Raw genomic sequence first — 24,492 nt, 5'->3', positions numbered from 1 at the left:
TTAATCTTTTTAACTAGGCAGTTTCTTATATGTGCTTCATCATCGATAATGACTTATTCTTTTTATTAGGTATCACTCATAAAGGCATGTGCTTCTTTGGTCTAGGAGCTTTACTCCATTTAAATGACTTACATTAACAGAGTAGACTCTAGGAGGTTTTAGGAGTAAAATCCATGTATACACCAAACACTATTTTTAACCTACTGCCTTGTTCTAGAACCATCTCATTACATTACACTGTCAGTCATAGAACCTGATGTGATATAACACATGTTTTACTTTGTACCAATGATACGCAAGGCAAAAATGGCTTAAAGTCACACTTCTGGTAGTATTTACTGTGTCATTGTACAGGCAAACCTAGGTACTGTAGTTATGGAAAGAGCCTTAGGTGTTACTACTGCAAGGTTCTGCATTATACATAATGAGTCAAGCTACAAAAGGTAACAGGAAACATCATTAAATAGACAAAAGGATAAATAATTTAGTCAATCAGGGAAGGGCTCTTGGTAACTGGAACTCTGCTAATGAAGCTTTAATCTAGACAGGTGACTGGAAATGCAAGGCAGGACGACTGTCACTGAGATTACAGCACATTGATTGGGAATATGTGCTCCTGTAACCTGTAAGGACCAGGTTTAGTTATTATAAACTGCAGTATATTGTGAGAAGAGGAAGCATTGACTCAGGGTTTTCTGGCCGCTGGGTGTTCTGCACATGTCCAGTCCCTGCAGCGAAATGGAGAAATGGATTATGGATTGATAAAGAATCTGAAACTCTGTCACCTTCTGGTGCTGCTATGGATCTTTGTACCTTTAACATCTGGTAAGGAAAGCTGCAGTAAATTTAAAATGATCTTTGCTGTCACTGGTTCATTGTCAGGAATGCAAGTTCTTTTAGATTAGAAGATGGTTCCTCCCCCCCCAAAAAATACTTGAGTCTAAATAGGGTCATCATTGAATTTAACGCCACACAGTTATTGCCAGGATTGTGTGACCAGAACAAGGTTCTTTTTAGAATTGTTAAAGCAAGAAACTATCTGTAATACACCTGAGACACAGAAAGCATTTCAGAATATGTTCAGTAACTTAGATTTTTCTCAAGAAGTAACAGGACATTCATTCCGATCCCACTTATGAGAACAAGGACAAAATTCATTTAAAAAATCTGACCTTTCACTCCTCTCCTTCACTCCACAAACAAACTTTTAAAACATAATTTATTAAACTGAAATACTGGTAACTGGTGTTGGTGTTTACTAGGAAATGCAGGGGTGAGACCCAATATAATAATACTTTATCTTGTGTATAATATATTTTTAAGAAGATGAACTTTGCAAATCTGACAAAAGGCATTATGACTGAGAAATTGTATTCCTTTCACTGAGCATAATAAATAAAAAAAAAAATTGTCATGAAAAACTTTTCAGAAGAAGTTTCTAGTTGTACTGCTTCCATCTTAAGACAGTGCAACATGTTTTATTTATACCATAATATTCCATGCTGTTCACCTGCTTGTAAAAATGTAGTCATTCATGTCCCTTTACCTTGAGGCAAACTGGAAATTAAAAAGTTCATCTCAGTAAGTCATTCTTAGGAAATGTTTCACCAGTGAACAATTTATCATGTAATACTATTGTCAAACAAGCCAGTCAGTATTAGATGTGCCTACGTGCACTTAATTACGTGTGGTTTAAATATTGCTTTCAAGACCCACATATTGTTATTATTGTAATCTTACATGCCTCTTAATGTATAAGAACTGTGAACCAAAGGGTGAGCTGGCCTGATATTCCATGCATGTGGAAAAACTGTACTTCAGCACATATATCTACGGTCTTGCTGCTGAGTGAGTAGCAATATATTAACTACGTAAAGTAATGTATTACAAAATAGCCACATTAAATACATAACATTCTAAACTTTTCTCCAAATTTGTGAACATCCCAGGATGCTGTACAAGAGATACACACTACAGAAGTGGAAGTATAAAGGATGGTAGTGCTGTTTTTGTCTGAATGAGTTCTAATTGCTTACAGGTTAGCAGATTGAAATTCATCACTGTAAAATGGTCTGCAGCGCTGACTGAGAAATGAAAAATAATGCAGAAACATTTTCTAGGGATAAATTAGTCCACTCCTTTGGCACTCATATAGGCTTGATAGCCAAGGGGGGAGAGGGGACACTAATAGAAAAAGTAAAAAAAACTAATTATAGGTAAAATGCATGAAAGATCTAGGGGATGGACTTGAAAAGCAGTGTGGCTATCTTTACCAGAGAAGAATATTGATTGTATGATTGCTTGTGAAAGAAAAACAACACATTGCCACTCTGATAAAGATAAAAGTAACGGTAGAATAGTTTAACTATCTTTCAGTGTCATTCATATGTTAAGCAGGTAAGTGAACTGATCAGACTTTTTTTCAGCCATGACCCGAGCCACAAAGATAAAGGTGAATGCAATGTTTAAGGAAAATTTATCTCGTAACATGTAACCCAGCCTGTTTCAGGAGAGTGGGATGAAACTTGATTACCTAAAGAAAACCCACACAGACACAGGGAGAACATATACACTTCACACAAACAGTTACAATGGTCAGGCTATATCCCCAGACACTGGCACTGTAAGGCAGTGCTCTGAAATACTGAGACATTTTATTGCCTCAAGTATATTTATAAAATGGATTGAAATTAGTTGGATTAAATCTGAGTTATATAGAAAGTATTTCTACTCTTTCTTGAGAGAAATAATAGATGATGTAGACAAGCATGTGTGAAGGAAAGAGCAAGGGTGATAGTGTTAACATTTTAGGGCTTATCAAAATGTGACTATAACTGAATCTTACTTGTCATATAGATTAAAATGAAACTACCTTTGCTGTGATATTACTATCTCAGAAGAATTTCTGTCTTTTTACAACTTTAACCCATGAAGCAGAACTACATTCTGAACATTGAAAATATGGCAACAGATATCAATAATTAATAAAGATGTGAACCTAGGTTTACAGTAGACAAAAGTTCTTCATAAATATAATAATTTCTGATGACATGAACTAAACCTTAGAGGCTAACTTTTTCACATTTTACAGCTGATGTTTCTCAAGCCAATGTCAAAATGCATTTTGCATCCCCAAATGAGACTGCATCCCCACTTAAAAAATCAGCATCTACATCCAATATAAACTACTGTACTTCTATATTCATAAGGTACTATCAAAAATATGTGCTGAAGTCTTAATGAGAAAAGAATGCTATCCGAGTAATGACAGCATTTATTTTGGAGATAAGTCAGTTTTCAATATTTTCAACAAAAGCGTAATATATGGTAACTTCTTTTCAGGTATTTATCCAACCATCTGAAAACAATGATGCCAGTGAGGTCTAAGCTAAAGACAGAGAGTAGTACAGACATCAGGAGCTAGTCTGTTCTTTAACTGGTGGTATCATAAATCAAAATGAAGACAGGCCATTATGTGCCATCATCATATTACAGCACCATTGTTAAACAGATGTTGTGCCCTTATCTGTGCCATTGCTATCATCAGAATGTCCCACAGACAGCAATACATTGTACCATCAGGGAATAGTACAGAGCTATGTGTGAGATGTTCTGTTATCTCATCAGTGACACCGCTGCAGGTCTAAAAAGAGCTATGATACTATAATTTTCCAACACGGAGTAGTATGTGTATAAGGATAGGGTGCTTAGATCTTTATTAATGGCACTACCATAGGTCAAAATGGTCGCAGAGACGTACAGTGTACCATCCAGGAGTACTGCAGATGTGAGAGAGAGAGAGATATACTGTCCCTCAACAGGCACACTAGTATGGGACAGAATCGTCAAAACACTGCATGCTAGCATCGAGATATAGCACATCTGTTATACAAGTACATTCGTACATTGTCACAGACTTTACTCTACATTAGAATAATGTTATAACACTGACTGCTAATGTCACAGGGCAGGAAATCCTGTTTCTCCTCATTTACACTGCTGGAGTCAAAATGGTGTCAGGGTGTTACATCATGCCTTTAGTGGAATTGCCTTATATCAGAATGGTGTCAGGGTGTTACATCATGCCTTCAGTAGAGCTGCCTTCAATCAGAATGGTGTCAGGGTGTTATATGACTTCAGTGGAATTACCTTCTAAAAGGAATGGCGTCAGGGTGTTACATCATGCCTTCAGTGGAACTGCCTTCTATCAGAATTCAGGATGTTACATCATGCCTTCAGTGGAACTGCCTTCTATCAGAATGGTGTCAGGGTGTTACATCATGCCTTCACTGGAACTGCCTTCTATCAGAAAGGTGTCAGGGTGCTTCACATGCTGTTCAGGAGGAACGGCAGCTGGCAGACAGATGTTTGGTACCTTATTAATGGAACTGTTGGACATAAAAGTAGTTACAGACCACTTAGTTTTACCATTGGAATTAAGGCCAGCTGTTCAGATGAACTGCCCTTAACCATCAGCACTATCACATGTCTGAAATGGACTAGAGCATAATAGGCTACCTTCGGAGCTCAGCTATTCAGCAGCTTCATAGCTCTCTCAGTAATAAAGATAAATATATAACATTTTTGACAAAGCATTGTATAATACTATCAAGAAGTAGAAGAACTGCCAGATATCATTCCCATACATCTAAATGTTGCCACAACACCAGCTGCTACCATTACTGAGCACCACAGATTCAAAATATGTGATTTCCTTCCGCATAAGTGGCACTGTAATGCTAGAAAAAATAAAACAGCTATCACACAAAAGTTTTACAGCTATCAATGACATTAAGTTAAAAGAGTGTCAGACCACTACATGCCACCATTTCAGAGCAGAAACTAGATTGCACCTCATCAGTGGCACTGCCACTTGTCAGTTATACCAGATCTTTGCATGTACCATCAAGGAGTACTACCATACAGATAGTCAGCCCCTAATCAGAGGCACTGCCACATGTCAGTTATACTAGATCTTTGCATGTACCATCAAGGAGTACTACTATACAGATGGTCAGCCCCTAATCAGAGGCTCTGCCACATGTCAGTTATACCAGATCTTTGCATGTACCATTAAGGAGTACTACCATACAGATGGTCAGCCTCTCATCAGTGGCACTGCCACATGTGAATTATACCAGATTTTGCATGTACCATCAAGGAGTGCTACCATACAGATGGTCAGGTCCTCATCAGTGATATTATAGTAAGTCAAAATGGCAAGAGACCACTATATATTATAAATTGTAAGTAACGCTGCTGACAGATGAATGTTCCACCATTTGTTCATGGCATAACCACAGGTCAGACTGGTGTCATACCCCTTCATGTTTGCATAACAGTGGAGGACAGCTGTTAGAATGTACACCACTACAAAGAAAAACATTGCCAGATTTTGATATTCTACCATGAGAATATAGCATGGGTCTCAGGTAGATCCTTTACACTTCATCAGTGAGATTGCTGTAGGTCATGATGTTTCCAGAATACTGCATGCATCATATCAGAGCAGTGCAGTTGTCACAAATCTACTCACAAGAAATGCATGGAGCTAGTATCAGTGCAAATGGCATCTACATGCACTGCCCTTATCAGTGGCACTTCCACAGGTCATACCTGTTCCAGACTGTTAAAGCGTAAGTAAACCTGTCAGAAACACATGCTGTATTCCTTAATCAGTGGCACTGCTACTGGCCAGATCTTCACCAGTCACCATTACATAGCAACAGATCTGCCAGACAGCTCCTCCTCCCCCAGTTTGTGGTTTTATGTGGATCAGAACAGGGCCAGAATGCTACATGTAATTATCAGTGAGTAACATAGTTGATTAATAGCTATAATGTCTTTCATAATAACATTAACATAGATCACAGCTATGGCACGGCAATTGTTTGCATAAAAAACATACCATTTCTGCATAGTATATCATGACCGATATAGCTGTTAAGTTCCAAAATAAACATTATTTGTTATGCTAAGTCATCTTTTAGTTCATAATTAAATATTTTTGGTGCTTTGCATTATGGATCATAAATTCATAGGCAAGTACTAGGCTAGCTGCTCTTGTGGGCCATTTTAAGGCTAGACAATTTCCTTTTTATAAGAATAAGATCCTGTACCTTGTATTAGTGAGGTAAACAACTTAACTATTATACCAATCTCCCTTTAAGCCTAATGCTAAATAATGTGGCAAGTGTACATTTCAGCTATTGAAAACAGCCATAATTATGACTATGTATTTCTTTTTCAGTAGTATAGTTTTACAGATAAAAGTAGATTTCCCCTGCAACTGTTTTTTCACATCTCGGGCACATAATGGCTTTATTTACTGATACTGGTAAATAAGTTGTAGCAAGTGGAGTACGATAATTACACTCCAATATTCACAAAACGACAAATCAGTTAAGCTCCTCAGTAGCATGACACCCAACTTTAACAAATGTTAAGCGTCCCCTGCTTAGGTTGTTAAGCTCAGATCCTGCACTAGGCAGTAAAATCTTTCAGTAGTGACCAGCAACTGACAGCAGCAAAATAAAAGATTTGGTTCTGCCTGCTGCCTGTCCTAATAAGGTGTCCTTTCCTCTTACAAACTTATAAAGTATCTAGAATAACAGGATGTGTGTCCACCTGCATTTTCTTTGAAGGATATGAATTTGAAATTAAAATGTATGTCACAATTCAGTCACTTCAGTCCTCCATGATTTGTCTGAAAACCACGGGGTTTATGAGGAACAGAGCAAACAACTGAAGCAAAATTATGGACAATTTAGAGGCATAGCAAGGTGAGTGCCAACCTAAGAGTGTGTGTGTTACGCAGCCTTTCTGATACTGTTCATTAAGTAGTTAAGTGCTTTACAGCTTTAAAAGCCGGCAAAACACTTAGCACTTTCTTACATTTTTTTACTGTATTTAGTAATACATGGAGCAGATAAAGCTCCATGAGCTACAAAGAATTATGATTGGTTCTCTGATCATAAACCTAAATTATGCACTCTCAACATGGACACCAAGATTCACCTCTCAAGCTTCACTCTTAAGGTGAATTTCTTGGCATCAAAGTCATGAACATATAATAAATTGGTTATTATCTGTGATCTGATCATAATCCTCTATGTGATAATATATGCAGAAAGCTGATTATGCTCTAAAACAAAGAAATAACCTTGTTATAGCAGAGTTCCTATGAATTAACTTTATTATTTATTATTATTATTATTATTGTTATTATTATTATTACTGTTATTATCAACAGTCTCATAATACCACACAGATAGTAGCTAGTAGCAGAACAGAACAGCAGTGGAAGCCTATGACAGTTTTAGAAGCTGTAGCACACTTTGCAATGCCACACAAACAGTTTAAAACAAAAGTGTCTAACAGCTTTAAAGGCTGGTGGATGATTAATGGGGCAATTTACTTCTTGTTGCCATTTGCAATGCAGTATGACTTGTGTTACAATTTGTAAAATCTTTAAATGCTTCATGCTGCTACATATTTTTCTAAATAGCAATATAGTGGAGCAGCTAAAACTCCTCATATCTAACAAACAAAATAAACAAAGAAAAAAAAAATTGGTTTACTATCATTACTTTGAAGTGCATTTCTTCGAATGGTGATACAGTGAAGTACAGCTTCAAACAGGCTAAAACTAAAATGGCACTGCAGGAAACCATCCTCATTGAATACCGAATGGCCTATAAAATCCAACGGCCACATTTCCATAACGGTATTAACATGGTGTGACATGGGGACATAAAACATTTTTCACTTTCACAATAAGGTTCGGTGACATTAAGAAGTGATGAAGTGCACTTCAACGTAATGATAGTAAACATATATATATATATATATATATATATATATATATATATATATATATATGTGTGTGTGTGTGTGTGTGTGTGTGTGTGTATATGTATATATGATTGTGTTAATGATCATAAGTTCAGATTGTTATATATTCTTGAAAAGTATTTCAAGATATTCACCTCTTGATCCATTTTTGAAGAAATAACATGGTTGTGATTGATGACTCAGTCACAAATCTCAGTGTTTTACACAGTGGCAAGTGTTTACCCCCAACTTCTATCCCAAGTCAATATCTAACAAATCATTTAAAAATATTGGAGACTTGTTGATTGCTTCTTAAATGAGTCATGCCTTCTCACTATAATAAATGAGCACTTTCATTAAATAGTGCTACTCCTGCCCACTTCCAATGAACATCAACAGATGACACTAGCAGATGTTTGCTACAATTTTATTTCATATAATCATTTTCTCAGCAAAACAAAATCTTTAACTATATTTTAGATGGTAAATTACTGGGATGCTGAGCAGTGATTAGGATGAAAACATGATCTAATGATGGTACTAAATAAACTCAAAAGGAGACAGTTGTACATGTAAATTATTAGTACACAGAAATCTAATACTGTGTACAAGCAGTTTTTTCAATATATATAGATTTATTTCAGGTTATCAAATGTTTGGAATGTCAAACATCATATGGTCATAGCCATCATTGACTTTCCAGAAACTCAAAGTGGTTGTACTGAGATCACTTTACAGTGGGGATCAGGAATTTTGCCCTTTTCCTCACTGCAGTGTGACTTCTGAGTTGGAATATGTAATTTGTGTGTGTGTGTGTATGTGTGTGTGTGTGTGTGTGTGTGTGTGTGTGTGTGTGTGTGTGTGTGTGTGTCAGAGCTTGCTTCCCTGCAAAGACACAAATTTTGTTTTTTGTACTGTTCGAGTTTTTAGAAAGTTGATGACAACCATATGGCGTTTGACTTTCCAAACACTTGATAATCTGATATAAATATATGTATAAGTCATATAATTTATAAATTAAGAAATTGCAACAAAATAAACCTTCCTTTATTTGCATACTAACTTAAACCTTGTGTTATATTGCTGTCTGTATATCTTTTATTCACTTACAGTTACAACTACATTATAGAAGCAGGGTCATATCTATACACAGTTTTTTATTGTTACTGTGACACATTTTAGTAAAAAAAACATAGTTGTATTACTATATACTTGATATCTTACAGACATAATTGCAACTTAATAAAACAGAGATGATTCATGCATTGCATGATTGGTATAACTAACCCTGAATAACTTGTAGGGATCTATAAAAACATATTTCCGTAACATGTTTAATGCAAATATTCATGAATAAGTAGAATTTAAACAGCCTAATGAAAAATTCTCTGTTTTGTAACATTTGACATTATGTTTTTTTTATGAATTACAGTGCTTCATAACATTACTGTTCCTTAATTTGTGTCCAATATTTTTTTAGTCTTATAGACCATCAAGATTCAAACCACAGCACTCTATAGACCCATTTATTCCAGGAGGTGACAGCCAGGCCTTTATCATTCTATACCACAGAGCTGAGAATTTGTGTTCAGTATTTAGGTTCATAGGTTCATAGGTAGGTACTAGGCTATTGGCCCTAGGGCCTATATAAGCCTAACCAAACAGTACCCTGGTTTTTGCCACCCAAGAAAATTATTTTCATGTGCCCCTGTCAAGCAGTGCCACAGAAGTGATCCCTGGGGTGAATTTCCTATCTCCCATTCAATCATCAAGATTTTTCTTGAAGAGTGCTAATGAAGAGCTTTGTTTGATATAGATAGACAGTTTGTTCCAGAGTATGGGAAGTCTTTGGGACAGGAATCTATCCCTCCAGCATGTTCTGTTTATTGTGGTGACAAGGTTTAGGTCCCTAGAGTGTGTAGCTCAGAGGGACTGGGATTTCTTTATGTGGAGCATGTTCAACAGCTCTGGGTTTGACATAGCTTTGTATGTTAGGCAGAGATCGCCTCTGAGCAGGCGATATGTGACAGAGTAAAGCTTGAGTTTTTTGAGACTGTCTGCATAGGGCATTTGTTTGAGGCTGGTAATCCTCTTTGTGAGGTATTTATGTGGCCTTTCCAGTTGTTGTAGATGTCTTGTGAGGTACATGCCAAAAGGGGGTGTTGTACTCTATAATGGGCCTAATGAGTGATGAGTAGAGGGAAACAATGTCCTCTTTTTTCCTGGATGATAAACCTTTTGTGATGAGGTGTGCCATGCAGAAGGATTTCCTGACTACTGTGGTGATGTGATTATCAAAGGAGAGACTACTGTCCACCTGTGCCCCAAGGTCTCTTATTACACTTTCAGTGTTAAGTAGACTAACGCCTATGTGGTAGTTCATGGGTACAGAGTTTTTACCAAAAGGGATGACAATGCACTTTTTGGCATTGAGCTTGAGGCCATGGCTTTGACACCAAGCATCTGTCTCAGTGAGGCCCTTTTGTAGGATGTCCACATCGTTAGGAGTTTTGATTATGGCTCCTAGTTTGCAGTCATCTGTGAACTTTGTTAGCCAAAGACCTTCTGTGTTAGCCTGCACTTCAGAGAAGTAGATACCAAACAGGTAACAAAATAGTTTCATGAATGTATTGCTAAGAATTCTAATTGCATATGGATCTTTTTTCTTTAATGTACAACTACAAGCAAGCAGGTACACACACACACACACACACACACACACACACACACACACACACACACACACACACACACAAACGTGTGTATGTGCCTGTTCTCATACATTCGTACACACTAGTTGTAATTTAAAGCTATGTACTAACGTCTGTATAATAAAGCAAGTGGTGTGACTGTAAATATGAAGGCAGTATGGTCATAATGCTTATACCTTACATTAATAACCGAGCTGATAAGCAACTGTTTTTCACTGGGAATAAGCAGGAACTCTTGCTTGATCTCCACAGAGTTAAAGATGTTCTGACTTAGTGATAACATCAGCAACTAATGAAACCACAATCTGTTTGTTGGACATTATGTCTGTGAATGCAGTCTGTGAGAAATGAGATTGTCTGGGAAAATGCCCTGAGCACATCTTTGCAGTAATCAAGTTCAACAGGACTGCATTTTAGGATAAGATCAAAATATGTACGTCATGTGGGCCTGTGGGAGCTTTTGTATACACAATAAAATGTCATTAAACAAAAACTAACTGCCACTTCTGAGTGTTAAAAAGTGAAGATGAGGAGGTGCAAACATGCTGAGTTTTTGTTGACCTGAAAAGGGGATACAGAACACTCAGCAGGCAGCTTGACATTAGCTTGCAACAAAGTACCTAGGCGAGCTTAAACAGAAAGTAGTACTCATAATTAGTGATATGTGTATGCGGGCTGTGATAATCAACAAGGTAAAAGTGCAGCCCTGAAATGCTTAGTCTGGCATCATTCCCCCTAGCAAACTAACACTGCACTGACCTGGCTGGTGGAGGGCCCTCGGCAATCAGAAGAAGGATTTAGCTTATGACAAGCAATGCTTTCCCTGATATTAAATGACAGACTGGTAACTGCATACCTGTGCTTGGTGTAGCAGCACAGGGTAGCTGCATCAGAAGTCTGAGGTATATTGTATGCACTATGAGCAGAAACTCAGTCAGTCAGACTGTTAGAAATCCCTTTTATGAGAGTTTAATGGGTCAGGGGAGGAGGTGTTAAGCATAAACTGCTTACAGTAAGCTATGAGATGCTTATACTCAACTCCTAAAGATTTCTTGAAGTGTGATTGACCATTTCTGTTTGTCCTAAGCCATAAGAACTCCATGGGGCTCAGATTTATTTTTCTGAATATGATTCTTCCCCCACCAGTAAACAATTTCTATATTGCAGGGACAAATCATTTACAAGATCAATGCTTTCAAGACATCTTTGGAAAATAGCTTGTATGAGTCTTACCTTGTTGGAAAAGACTAAGTAAACACAAATTATATTTCAGTAATGAAGTGCTTCTTTCATGTGCTTTTTGTTTTTCTTTCTGCCTTTCTGACTACGCCTTCCTTCCTATTATTCACAAGTTCTGTTCCCTCTTTTTTACCTGTTTGTGGTTTCATTCTTCTCTGTAAAATCTTACATGGCATCAATCCTTTGAGGTTTATAGAATTAACAGATAAATACAAACTGATTCAAAACAATTAATAAGCAAGTGTGATGCATTATATATGACAGCAATCCTTTCAGTTCAATGTATCACTGTCTGCTACACATATAATACTGTCCTGGTAACACTGAATTATTTATATACAAGAATTGTAATTAGAGCCTCAGATGTTGTCACATGAACCTCATACATCCTTGATGTATTATTGGTATGTTGTTTCGGAATTCTGTTACCAATTAAGTCACATTATTTGCATCACATTACAGTCTGAGCTTCAACTACTAATAACCAAGCTATTATCTAATTACTTCCTGGAATAACAAGAAACTGGGGCTGTGTCATGAATGAGTCCAAAAAACAAAATAGATTTTCTGATTTTATTACATGTACATTAGCTGCTTCATTCAGTAAAACCTTGCCATGCATGTAGAACATTTAACAATATATATATATATATATATATATATATATATATATATATATATATATATATATATATATATATATAGTATTTTCTCAAATGTAACATATTGAGAGCAAGAATGATTTATCCACAGTTAATCACTTCAGAACAAATGTGACGACTGGAGAGAGATGGGCGAAGTCTGCCAGCCTAGTCTAATAGAATTTGATATATAATTCTGGCATTTGTAAATAAATGTAAAACACAGGCATATTTTCTTGAATGTAAAAGAATACTGTGAAATGTGGAACTGCAAAATATGTAACAACATTGCACTCTACTGGCCCAGTGAAGCATGTTGTGACCCTTTCATATTAGAATTCTGCTTCAGTGCGTCTGGATGAAGGTTTCATGCCCATTATTTTAAGGCTAAAGTTTATGACCAGAATTTAGATGCGGAATGTGCTTTATTGCTCTGGTTTCTGTTAGAATATACATGTGAAATGTCTTCTATTGCTGTAAGTTTCTGAGCAGGTGTTAGATTGCTAAATAATGCAGTTTGTGGCCTGAGAGACCAGGTGTTAAGGTGATGCAATATGAATACTGGGAAAACCTAAGTGTCAAAAATGATGTTATTTTGGAGGTCCCAAGAGACATGTTTGTTAGTATTGTTTAAATACTATTTCTCACAAGAGACTGTGAGCATTTTGATCTTGGATATCTAACTCAGCACTCTGCCTAAGCTCACATGTAAGTTTCTAGCACTGTGATTTCTTGTAGGAATAGTTAAAGCTAGTAAAGATTAATTAGGCATTTTTCTTTGAAATCAGACCTGTCCTACTGTATTAGTTTAAGTTTCTGTGTGATCTCTGAACTCTTAGATATCTCTGTGGTGTAGTAGTTTTGTCTTATGTTTTAATTATTTATTATTAAATATTTTTAAAACCTTCTACCTGTGGCTGGTTTGTGTAGAGATAAGCTCTAGAGTACATTGCATATTTATAGAGGTTATTGTAAGAGACCACTTTAAAGTAGCCTTGTCTGTTAGTCATACTGCCATTGGATTATAATATTGCACAGTAATAATTGGACACCCTTTTAAGGGCCTTTTAGTAGCTGATATTATTAGCTGGGTGGTGGCAGGGATTACTACCGTATGGTCTGAGTAAAGGGGCACAGCTGGAAAATCTGTATCAGCCTTTCCCAGGAGTGTCTGTGAAGTTGTATAAATACTTATCTCAAAGTGTGTGTGTGGTGTGTCAGCTACTTGGCAAGGACACAAAGCACTGGTTGGACAGAGAGGGTAATGGAGGTTTTAGCTTGCCCAGCTAGGCTGAGATCTGGACCCTATAGCTGTGCCAGTGGGGAGTCTTATTGGGGACCTGGTGAGCAATGGAGTGACCAGCCCCAGACTGACTGTGATCTCTGTGTGCACTTAAGAGAAATTGTACCTTACTGTGTGTATTAGTTATCTTTTCTCCTCTTCTATGAGACAACCTCCCTAGTGTTAGTGGTGAGGATTGAGGCTCCTTGATTGCTGGGCCAGGGCACGGTTGTCACAACAAACAACATTAAATTCAGATGATTGTGTATCTACACACACACACACACACACACACACACACACACACACACACACACACACACACACACACACACACGCGCACATATATTATTTGAAAAAAAATTGTTAACAATTGTGAGTTATTTTAGAGCAAGGGAATTATGTAATTACAGCATTACATGTGAAAAGACTAACTTCACACATTTTTTCCTCCAGCCATTGACTTGTTCTGTTTTTTTTTTTTTTTAGTTTTTCACTAAAAAACACAACCCAAATTCAAGCACCACATAAAACATGCAACATTTCTAATCTATTACTACAGACCCCTTAACATAACTAACATAAGATGCAGGCACATGCATACCAAGATGGGGTGAGTTAGTGAGATGATATATACTGAGGTAGGGTGTGAAGTTGAGGTTTTGAATCATAATGACGAACATCTGTGTTCTTGATGGCATAAAATGCCTGGTGCATTAATAAAGTTGTCGAGCAAAGATCATACCTACATGTTATGAATTGATTCAAATATTCTCAGCAATAAATAGGTGGTTAGAAGCACAAACCAACAAATTAGCATCACACCCCATTCCACCCATACAGAGAAGGATTATAATGCACAAACCACTATTAAAAATTCCATGTAAGTTGTTTGGTTCTAAGCAAACAGCGGAAGGCCTTTCATATCACATTGTATCTCGCACGCTCTGAAGGCCAACATGATGATGATGATGGACACATACTGATCTTTTTGCTTTGGACGATTTTCATTCAGACACTGGCCTCACATAAGGCACATCTTACCAGTAAGGGAGATGTGCTACATAGTGTCTTTGTTCTGCTGCTTTGGCCCACAAAATCCATATAAGGAATGCAGGCAGGCATTTTAACAATGGGCAAAGGCCTACCACAGTACTTCAAAACCTATCCAAAAAACAGAACGCACAGAGGTAAAGGTCTAGTGGTATTAAAATGAACTTTAATAAAATGACAATAAGAATATTAAACATATTTTAACATGTCTGATAATATGAGGACGCTAAATTTATATTTCATCTAAAGTGAGCCACTTTACTTCCTATGTAAGGTTATTTTGGAGGAAGTATAGTAGGATGGATTCATGTGCATACATAATAGATGAGATCTGTAGTACTTGAAGGCAGATAGGCTAATGAACAGTGAAAAAGGAGAAGGCTTACTACATTTTCTTAGGAAGTTCTAATATTATATTTATCTATATAGATACAGATATAGATATGTGTGGTGCTGGGTATGAATTGTTGATTTCCACTCACAGTAGCTGGCCCACAATGGATGCTGTAAGATACTAGCTAAGTTATCAAAAACCACAATAGTTAAAGGGGCTTACTGGAAAGAGCAATTTAACTTTAATCTTAAGACTCAGTGTTTCCAGAGTTGCTTATTTTTGCATAGGTGGTACATGTGAAGCATTTGTCACTGTATAAAAAATAATTTGCAAATTCTGAGTGAACGGACTTTCAAATAACCAACTTAGTTTAACAGTACATTTAACTCTGGAACTCTCAAGCAACCATATTGGTCACCATGACTAGGACAGTGCAGGGATTAAAACTTTCAATGAATCTGTGTTAGTCAAAGCTGTGCAGATCATTTTTTATTTAGATGTTTACTATGCTACTTAGAGTCTAAAGTTTCAAGCATTTTTTGACACAGGTCTGTGGTCTGCCATGGGTGTTTAAATTTGCACATTGTGTGGGTCTTCTACTTTTCAGATAAGATTAACAGTGATCACCTTTCAGAGCTATGCTTAAAAAAACAGATTAAAGGGATCAATTAAAGATCAATGCAGTAAGACTGAATGATAAAGAATTTGTAGATGTATTATATGCTAGGGTGTTTTTGAGGACAGTTATTTGGAAATTTGTTTAAGGCGTACTGGACTTCTATAAGAAAGAGCTTCTGGAAATAAAATGCTGCAGAATGATGACAAATCATGCAGTAAGATGCTGTTGAATGATGGTGAATCACATAGTAGGATATTGTTGAATGATGGCGAATCATGCAGTAGGATACTGTTGAATGATGGCGAATCATGCAGTAGGATGCTGTTGAATGAAGAATAGAAGGAAGCTCTTTGAGGTTTATAGCTACCTATTAAGTTAAAGGTTTTTACAGTTGTAAGAGATGACATCAGAATGACTAAGTAAGGAATGAGTATGTGTGCAGACTTTAATTTAGTTTATGCTGCTCCAAAATGGTTTAGGATTAGAAAAGTCCATTTTGGGGCTTTGTGATCTTCAGAATGGTAAATTAATGTAGCTTTCCTGAAGCTTAGGATCACAGCTTTAACACTGCTTCAGTTTTCTTCCCTAACTGTTATCATAATACACACTGATTGTCGACACTGCACTTGTCAAAATAGAGTGTCTGATAACACTTCACTGACAAGATACTGAATATGTCAAATAAAATTGACTAATATATAATAAAGAGTATTCTGGAGACTACACCTCTTACCTCATTTATTATATATTATTGACTTCATGGCCTTGTACAGTTGAAAAAAAAACTACACATTTAGCATACATCAAATTTGATACTGAATTGCTTTGAAATACAAATGTTCTAGTGAAGAAGTAACCAGTCAAGTGAATATCCCTGGTAAGTCATGACGATAATTGAATGAGGTTACATTTTGCTAGGTAGTAGTTTTTATTTTATTTATTTATTTGCTATTTATTATCGAATTAATCAGGATTAGGAAATTGTAAGTATAAATCAGCGGTAGTAATTTTGTTAAAGTAGGAAAATTTATGAAAGGATTAGATGAAAAAGTGATATACATGGCAGCAATAAACAATTTTCTGTTGTCAAATACTTTATTAAATGGTAAAATTTGTTGACTCCGAACTCGCAGCCACAACTCATCAAAACTGTCAAATTTTACAGTGTCTTTCTTCTTTCTTTCTATCTTAGGTTGTATAACTTAGGGTTGCTATATGCTTATTAGGGAGTGTAGGGGTGCAGCCCCCAAAACACCCCTGGCTGAATTCTTCAGAGAAGGAAAGTAAAGACACTGTTAAACTCATCGATGTTTGAAGTTACAGCTTTGATACGTCATGAGTCATTGAAAAAAAAATGCTTAGAGTAATGCCAAATTGGCTTCATTGTGCAGTTATTCCTGAGCACTGAATCTGTTTGAAAATAAAAATATCAATGCCTTCCCTAATTCTGTCATCCACATGGTGGTGAACCCTATTAGAAAGGATATAGCTATCAAGGTAGAGAGGAAGTGAACAAAATATTTCATTCATGATTCAATTATGGTCAAGGATCTAGTCTTTGAGGTTGTCACATTTCTTTTGGAGAGGCTACACATGTTTGGGTAGCTTTTTTGTGTACTTTTTCTAGTGGTTGGTGAAGTTATGAGTGAATGAAGTGAAAGAGGAGATTTGTGTAGGACTGGTTATAAATCCATTTTTCTGTTTAATTCTTCTTTCTGCTTGCTAAGCTATAAAACAACATGATGGCATTCAGTGAGTCACTTTGTTTACACTGGGGTTGTGACAGATATGCACCTCTTGCAGCTTTTATGCAAATCTTTTTCAGTCTTCTTATAGTTGCAATATTATGAAAACTAATCCCCCCCAAAATACATTTCTTTAAGATGGACTTTGTTATATTAACTATTAGGACACAACACACTACCTATGGAACTTGACATGTTTTGTAATGCTTTGCATGTTCAATTATAATAAATAGCCTTTTTAAAACACAATACTAAGAGTTTTAAGTGGTCTGATTGCTTGTTAGTTAATTAGCAAAACAATTATACACAGCTACCAAAACAAAGACATACTTAAAATGGAGAGACATATTTTGTATTTGTACTAATCCAGTCTTGCAAGGTATGTTAAAAAGTGGTAATGCAAGGTTAGTGGACTGTGTGCCATAGTTGTGTGATCTCTTGCCTAACCTTATTATTATACATCTATTAACATGCTCTTTTGTAGTGTTTGCTTTATATATAGCAAATGTTCTTTTGATTTAAGCTGATTATCTGTATTTATTTATTTTTTTTTCTTAAATTGCTCTAGGTCAATCCCTGCCTCTTCCAAAAGCTCAACAAACCCTATATGTTGATATGACAACAAAAGGAGTGCTGGGACGTTCTGTGCAGCTTTCATGTGGAGAAACTCTGCCAAACATCTATATATGGAGTTTCACCACACCAGACACTGGCAGTCTGCAAGCTGTACTGTTTGGCACACAAGGAGTGAATGTGTTGGACAGTAAGACATCACAGTATGGTAAAATTGGCTTCATAGCTGAGAATGCATCATTGACCATCAATAACCTGCAGCTTCAGGCCATGGGACGATTTACCTGCCAGGCCTTCAATATGATGAATGACAGTCTGACTCTCATCTACTTCAACACTGACTTGACTGTCTTAGGTAAGTACAACCTCTGAGTGACTTTTTGTATGAATAAAAAGCAAAACTACAGCAACATGATTTCTTCTCTGATACCTGATTTTAGATAATTAGCAAATGGCAAAGTAACAGAATTCTTGTACTGAGGAGCTTTTCATGCCTTCCCTTGATTAAAACCTAAAATGTGAAATATTGCACACTACAGTATTATTTCACTATTGTGTATCCACTTCATAAATATACTATGAGACATTGGTCGAATCCGAGTGGCTTCAAAATGTCATGGTCTGCATGTTTCAGAAGATGTTCTCATACCCTGCAGAGCAAGATATGTATGATAAAACTAAGGCCAGTTTTTCTTTCAGCTATTGTCCCCGTGCTTGCCAACTATCACACCCTTTCTTGGCCAATCTGCCCATTTGTTCCCAACATTGGATGAGAGCTGACCAAAAGGGACCATCATCCTGGCAGCCATCAGGGTACTTCAGAACTTTCAGTTTTCTCCCAGGCCGTATCCAAGAATGTAATCAGCAAGGTGCAGGGCAAGATATTGGAATGGACTGACTGTGGAGGGTGTCTCTTCACTTCCTCAAGGGTATGTTCCTTCAAGCAGCCCTATCTTTTGCCCCACAGCAGGAGTGCTGTTTTGTCCAGCTACCACCAGAAAGAGTGCACTGTCCCAGTGTGCCTCTGGGTTTGTATGAACCCTTCTCTCTCCTTGGAACAGTGAGTGGGTCATGGTCCTTCACTCCTCCCTCCCTGCCATGCTCCTCTAGTGCCAGGGCTGCTAATTAAAATCTGTTCACCTGGATTTCAGTCAGACTTCCATCCTTGTGTGCAACAAAGCCAGGAAAACTGACACAAACTTCATATATGAAGGAAAACTTCAAGAATGTATAGGTGTGTGCTGAATAAGTAAGAATATAGAATAATTTATCTCAACAGGGTTAGAAGAGTACCTTTATATTTTGTTGTATCATTAATAATTTTTGCAAAGCTTATACACCAGGCAAAGGAAATACACTGAAATATGGAACAGAATCTGTCATTACAATCATAATATTAAGCTGAGGTAGTGCTTTCCTGGAAATAAATGATTCTGATTAAAATTTAGCATGCTTTTATTTTAAGCATGCTAAAAGAACCCTCACCCAGAAGTTACACCACCTATCCAATCAGACAATGGGACCATTCACAGTATCCCTGAAGAGATGTTAAATAGCCGGTAGAATATATAATGTTAAAGCTAACCTTTATGGTTGGAGTCAGGTGCCTTTTGATGAGTCTTATCTATTTTGCTACTTAGATACCGTCCTCTTTGCTTAAAGTGGGATATGCAACAATACCAGTGTTTGTCTCCATCAAAGTTGCAGTGACCATCACTGCACAGCTCAGTGCCCTCCCGCTGATAGATGGTGTTTTTAAAGTAGTACATAAAGTGATACAACTGTTGATGGAGTCACACTATAATGTGGCACTTGCAAAGTGGAACAAAGGCTGCCATCACACATTAAAATCACCATTCATGATACAGTGCCAGTAGTGGGATTCAGGGAGCTACTAAAGAAGCTGATTCAATAAAAAGCAGTTTAGACATGGAATTCACATATGGGAGGGGGGAAAACGATGTCAAACTGTATGTAGGTAGCTATTTTGGGATGCATTCTTAATAAACAACGTGGTTCACTAGAGGCTTATCTATAAATCTGAGCAGCTAAAAACAGAACTCTGCACCTCAGGACTGGATGCTTTGGAAATATAGGGAAGTACCTCAAAAAATGTTTAATTAATAGACATGAAGGGAAGGTGTGAGATCTCTGGAGAAACATGTAAACTGTTATTACACAAACAGCAAGTCGATTTGTTAATCTCAAATCCAAATCTAAATGAGGAGAAAACGTTTTTAAAATGAGGTGATTTTGAAAGTGGGTAAAGGTCTAAACACAGAAAATAATAGCTAGTTTGTCAAGAAGGAAGACAAAATATTTTAGATATTTATAACTGGGAAAAGGAAGACAAAGGGAAGGAGTGCAACTCTAAAAAAATTATAACAGAAAAAGAGCAAAAGAAGTAATGAAAAATCATAATTCTTCAGTACTGATGCAGAAAGAAAGGGTATTTACAAAAAAATAGGCACAAGTATTGCCTATGATAGGGGAGCTGAGTTTGTTAATCTCCCTAGCACACATACCCTATATTCCTTAGGGCAAAAATTGTACAGGTGTGCTCACCTGCCCCAAAACAGAACTCTTCAACAGGTTGTTTGGAAAGAAGAGGTTCCAAAAGACAGAAAGGCAGTCACAGTGGCACCATTCCTCAAAAGGAGAAAAACATTGTCCCAAGGAACTACATACTTCCTGTACTTCCATTCAGTAGCAGGGAAGGTTGTGTACAAGATAATATAGATGCATATGTGTGTGTGTGTGTGTGTGTGTGTGTGTGTGTGTGTGTGTGTGTGTGTGTGTGTGTGTGTGTGTGTGTGTGTGTGTGTGTGTGTGTGTGTGTGTGTGTGTGTGTGTATGTGTGTGTGTGTGTGTGTGTGTGTGTGTGTGTGTGTGTGTGTGTATATATATATATATATATATATATATATATATATAAATATATGTATATGTATATATATATATATATATATATATATATATATATATATAGATCTACTTTGTAATGTTGAAAGACCACAATCACGAACCAAAAAATACTGAGACCGAAATCACAAAAACACAGCATCCTGAAACTACAAAACATCGACTTTCAAAACATCTAAAATCATAACACAAATACAGCCTTCGTCCCTCCAGCATTAAAAACCACACCAACAAACAAACCAACCACAACCAACTCCTCTATGTTTAAGCAGGGGGGGCAAGCACCCCTGCACCCCCATGTGGGGGCCTGCTCCCCCACTCCATCCGCTAATTAAATATATCAACTCTGAGGTCACAATACTATGACGAAAACTGCAGATCTACTGTTATGCTCCCTACACTTCCATTGCCCACTTTCAAAACAATACCCGCTAGCGAGACCAGATGGCTTAGTGGTTAAGATCTTTGGCCTCCCATGCACAAGGTACAAGGTTCGCTCCTGACCTCTGACCAACGCCTGATTGGAGTTTGCATGTTCTCCCTGTGTCTCCATGGGGTTTCTCTCATTTCCGAAAAACATGCTGAGTGTTTCCATTTCAAACTCACCAATGAATGGAGCTGTGGGCAGCAGCACAGACTCTACATGGTGCCCTACAGGGGGAAGAGTTAAACAGACCAACCACTTTGGGCACCTACTGTGGTGCGCAGTGTCCTCAAGACAGGAGAATATGGATAACAGACTGCGTGCCATGGCAGGGCTAGCCACTTGATGATGGGAAATATGGCTCTAGGTGATTCGGTCATGTTGACTAATGTCACCAAAAATGGGCATGGGTAGTTATCACTGATAATTGGATTGAGGACCCAGCCTACTCTGACCCACGCTAGGGACCCGTGCTAATGGTGGGAGGGGTATATGTGCCCCTATTGGCCAGTATGTGCCCACCATAAAGCTCAGCAGCCCTGGGTCAATACGCTACTAGCTGGCCGGTGTCTAGTTCCCCAGTCTGGGTTACCTGGGATAGCTCTGTTGAGTGAAAGCTGGACATAAAACCAACCAACCTGCCAAACATGAACTGAGAATTGCTACGCTTAATGTAGGTTCACTGACAGGATGCTGCTTGGAAGTGGATGACATGATGATACGGAGGAAGCTGGACATCCTATGTATCCAGGAGATGAGATGGAAGGGCAGTGCAGCAAAGCCACTTGGCTTGGGATCCAGAGTCTACTACTCAGGTGGAGGGCAGGCTAGAAATGGTGTAGGAATTGTGGTGAGAGAGAGGCTTCAGAAGACAGTAAGGGATATCATCAGAATTAATGACAGACTCATGGCAGTCAGACTCCAGTGTAATGATAGGGCAGTATTCATAATCTCAGCCTATGCCCCACAGCAGGGTTGTGATAGTGAGGAAAAGAGTGCATTCAGACAGCAGTTGCAGGACCTACTAGATAAAGCAGGATAACATGAATTGGTGTTGATAATGGGTGACTTGAATGCACATATTGGGACAGCGAAAACAGGATATGAGGACTGCCTGGATCCACATGGGTGGGGCAACAGGAATAAAGATGGAGAAGCCATTCTAGACTTCTGTCTGGCAAATGGCTTGACAGTAGCCAACACATGGTTCAGAAAGAGAAACAGTCACAAGATCACATACAAGAGTAGTCAACATGCAACTCAGGTAGGCTTCCTCCTAGTAAAGACACTGGGGCAGAATCCATGATTGCAAAATCATCCCCAGTGAAATAATCAGCCCACAGCATAAACCACTAGTTGCCACAATCAGCTGCAAGCAGTAGTCAGAGAAGGCTCTAAGGTCAACAGAGACCATAGTCAGTCCACAGCATAAACCACTAGTTGCCACAGACAGCTCCAGAAGGCTCTAAGGTCAACAGAGACCAGGCTGAAGACCTGGAAGTTGACTGGAGAGAAAGTACAACAGCTCAAAGAATTACTCAGGGCTCTGGCACCCCAAGAAGAGGAGGAAATAGGTGGAGCTGAAGAAGAATGGCAGTGTCTAAAAACAGCATGTGTTAGGACTACAGAAAAGATATGTGGGTGAACCAGGTATGGACATAAGGTACATAAGGAAAGCTGGTGGTGGAATGCAGAAGTCCAGGAAGTCATCAAAAGAAAAAAAGGAGTGCAGGAAAAATTGGGAGACAGAAAAGACTGACCGGGTTAGGAATGACTACTGGTTGGCTAACAAAGAAGCTAAGAAAGAAATTGCAATAACAAAGAATAGGGCATCAGAAGCACTGTACCAGCTTCTGGAAAGTGACTCAGTAAGTGGCACAAAGAAACTATATCAGGTTGCAAGGCAAAGACAGAAAGATAAAGAAGATAGTCAGACACCCTTCATAAGGGATGCCAGCAACAACCTGCTCACCAGCCCAGAGGACATCAAAGGCAGATGGAGTATTTCCAGCAGCTTCTGAATGAAGAAAACCCCACAGAAGCTGCACTGCCTCAGAAACAGCCTATGATAAGAGAAGAAGAGGAGCCCATCCTATAAGAAGTAAGAACAGCACTAAGGAAGATGCAGTCAGGGAAACCAGCAGATATGATAAAGATGCTGTGTGAGATAGGGGAGAAATGGCTCCTGAGGGTACTAATAGCAGTGTGGAAAGAAAGGTGTAGCACAGATGACTGGAGAATACGCATACTCGTGCCAGTGTACAAGAACAAAGGGGAAATCCACAGCTGTAGGCAGTACAGAGGCATCAAACTCCTATCACATTGCATGAAAGTTCTGGAGAGGGTGGTTGATAAATGGATATGCAAGAGTAGTAGAATGTCAGATGGAAGATAAGCAGTTCGGATTCAGATCAGGATGCAGCACAATTGACCCGATGTTTGCATTGAGACAGATACTTGAGGAGAAGCTAGAGATGAGGAGAGAGTCCAACTGGGCATTCCTAGACTTGGAGAAAGAATACGATAAGGTCCCAAGAAAGCTGATCTGGGCAGTACTGCAGTGGTTTGAAGTCCCAGAAACATTGTTAGAATTAGTACAGGCTATGTACAAGGACCCAAAGTATGAACAGTGTTCGGCCTCACTGAGGGGTTCCCAGTGGGTGTGGGTGTACATCAGGGTTCAGCTCTGAGCCCACTGCTGTTCATACTGGTGAAAGACTACATTAGCAAACAGGATGAAGGGGGCGGCTCAACAAAGCTGCTGTATGCAGACGATGTGGCAGTACAGGCAGACTCTGAGGTAGAACTTCAGCAAAGGATAGGAGAATGGAATGAAAATCTGAAGGCACAGATAAGATGGTACTAATGACAGCAAATTGGGGAAATCAGAAGAAGCTGAGAATAGAGGTAGAAGGGAAGATAGTAGAACAGGTAAACAGCTTCAAGTATCTGGGAGGAGTAGCTGAGAAGAAGGGTAGTCTGAATGAAGAGGTCAAAGCTAGAATCAGAAGGGCTGCAGCCAACTGGCACAGAGTATCATGTGTAGTCTATGACAGAAGAATGCCAAAGAAGCTGAAAAGTAAGGTGTACAAGACAGTGGTGCAACAAGTACTACT

The 24,492-nt window shown here is 38.1% G+C and overlaps 1 protein-coding gene across 1 annotated transcript in view; it reads left to right on the top strand.

The window, feature by feature from the left end:
• The first annotated feature begins 561 nt into the window (after positions 1-561).
• Positions 562-24,492, top strand: part of VSIG10L2 (V-set and immunoglobulin domain containing 10 like 2) — a 316,447-nt gene continuing 292,516 nt past the window's right edge. The window contains exons 1-2 of the mRNA XM_044080829.1: positions 562-825; positions 18,026-18,385. Of these exons, the coding sequence (XP_043936764.1) occupies positions 747-825; positions 18,026-18,385 (439 nt within the window). The 5' untranslated portion in view covers positions 562-746. The remainder of the gene's footprint in view (positions 826-18,025; positions 18,386-24,492) is intronic.

The sequence above is a fragment of the Protopterus annectens genome, chromosome 8.part0, assembly GCF_019279795.1.
Source record: "Protopterus annectens isolate FY-2018-M chromosome 8.part0, PAN1.0, whole genome shotgun sequence".
NCBI lineage: Eukaryota > Metazoa > Chordata > Ceratodontiformes > Protopteridae > Protopterus > Protopterus annectens.
This window is presented reverse-complemented; position numbering and strand designations above follow the sequence as displayed.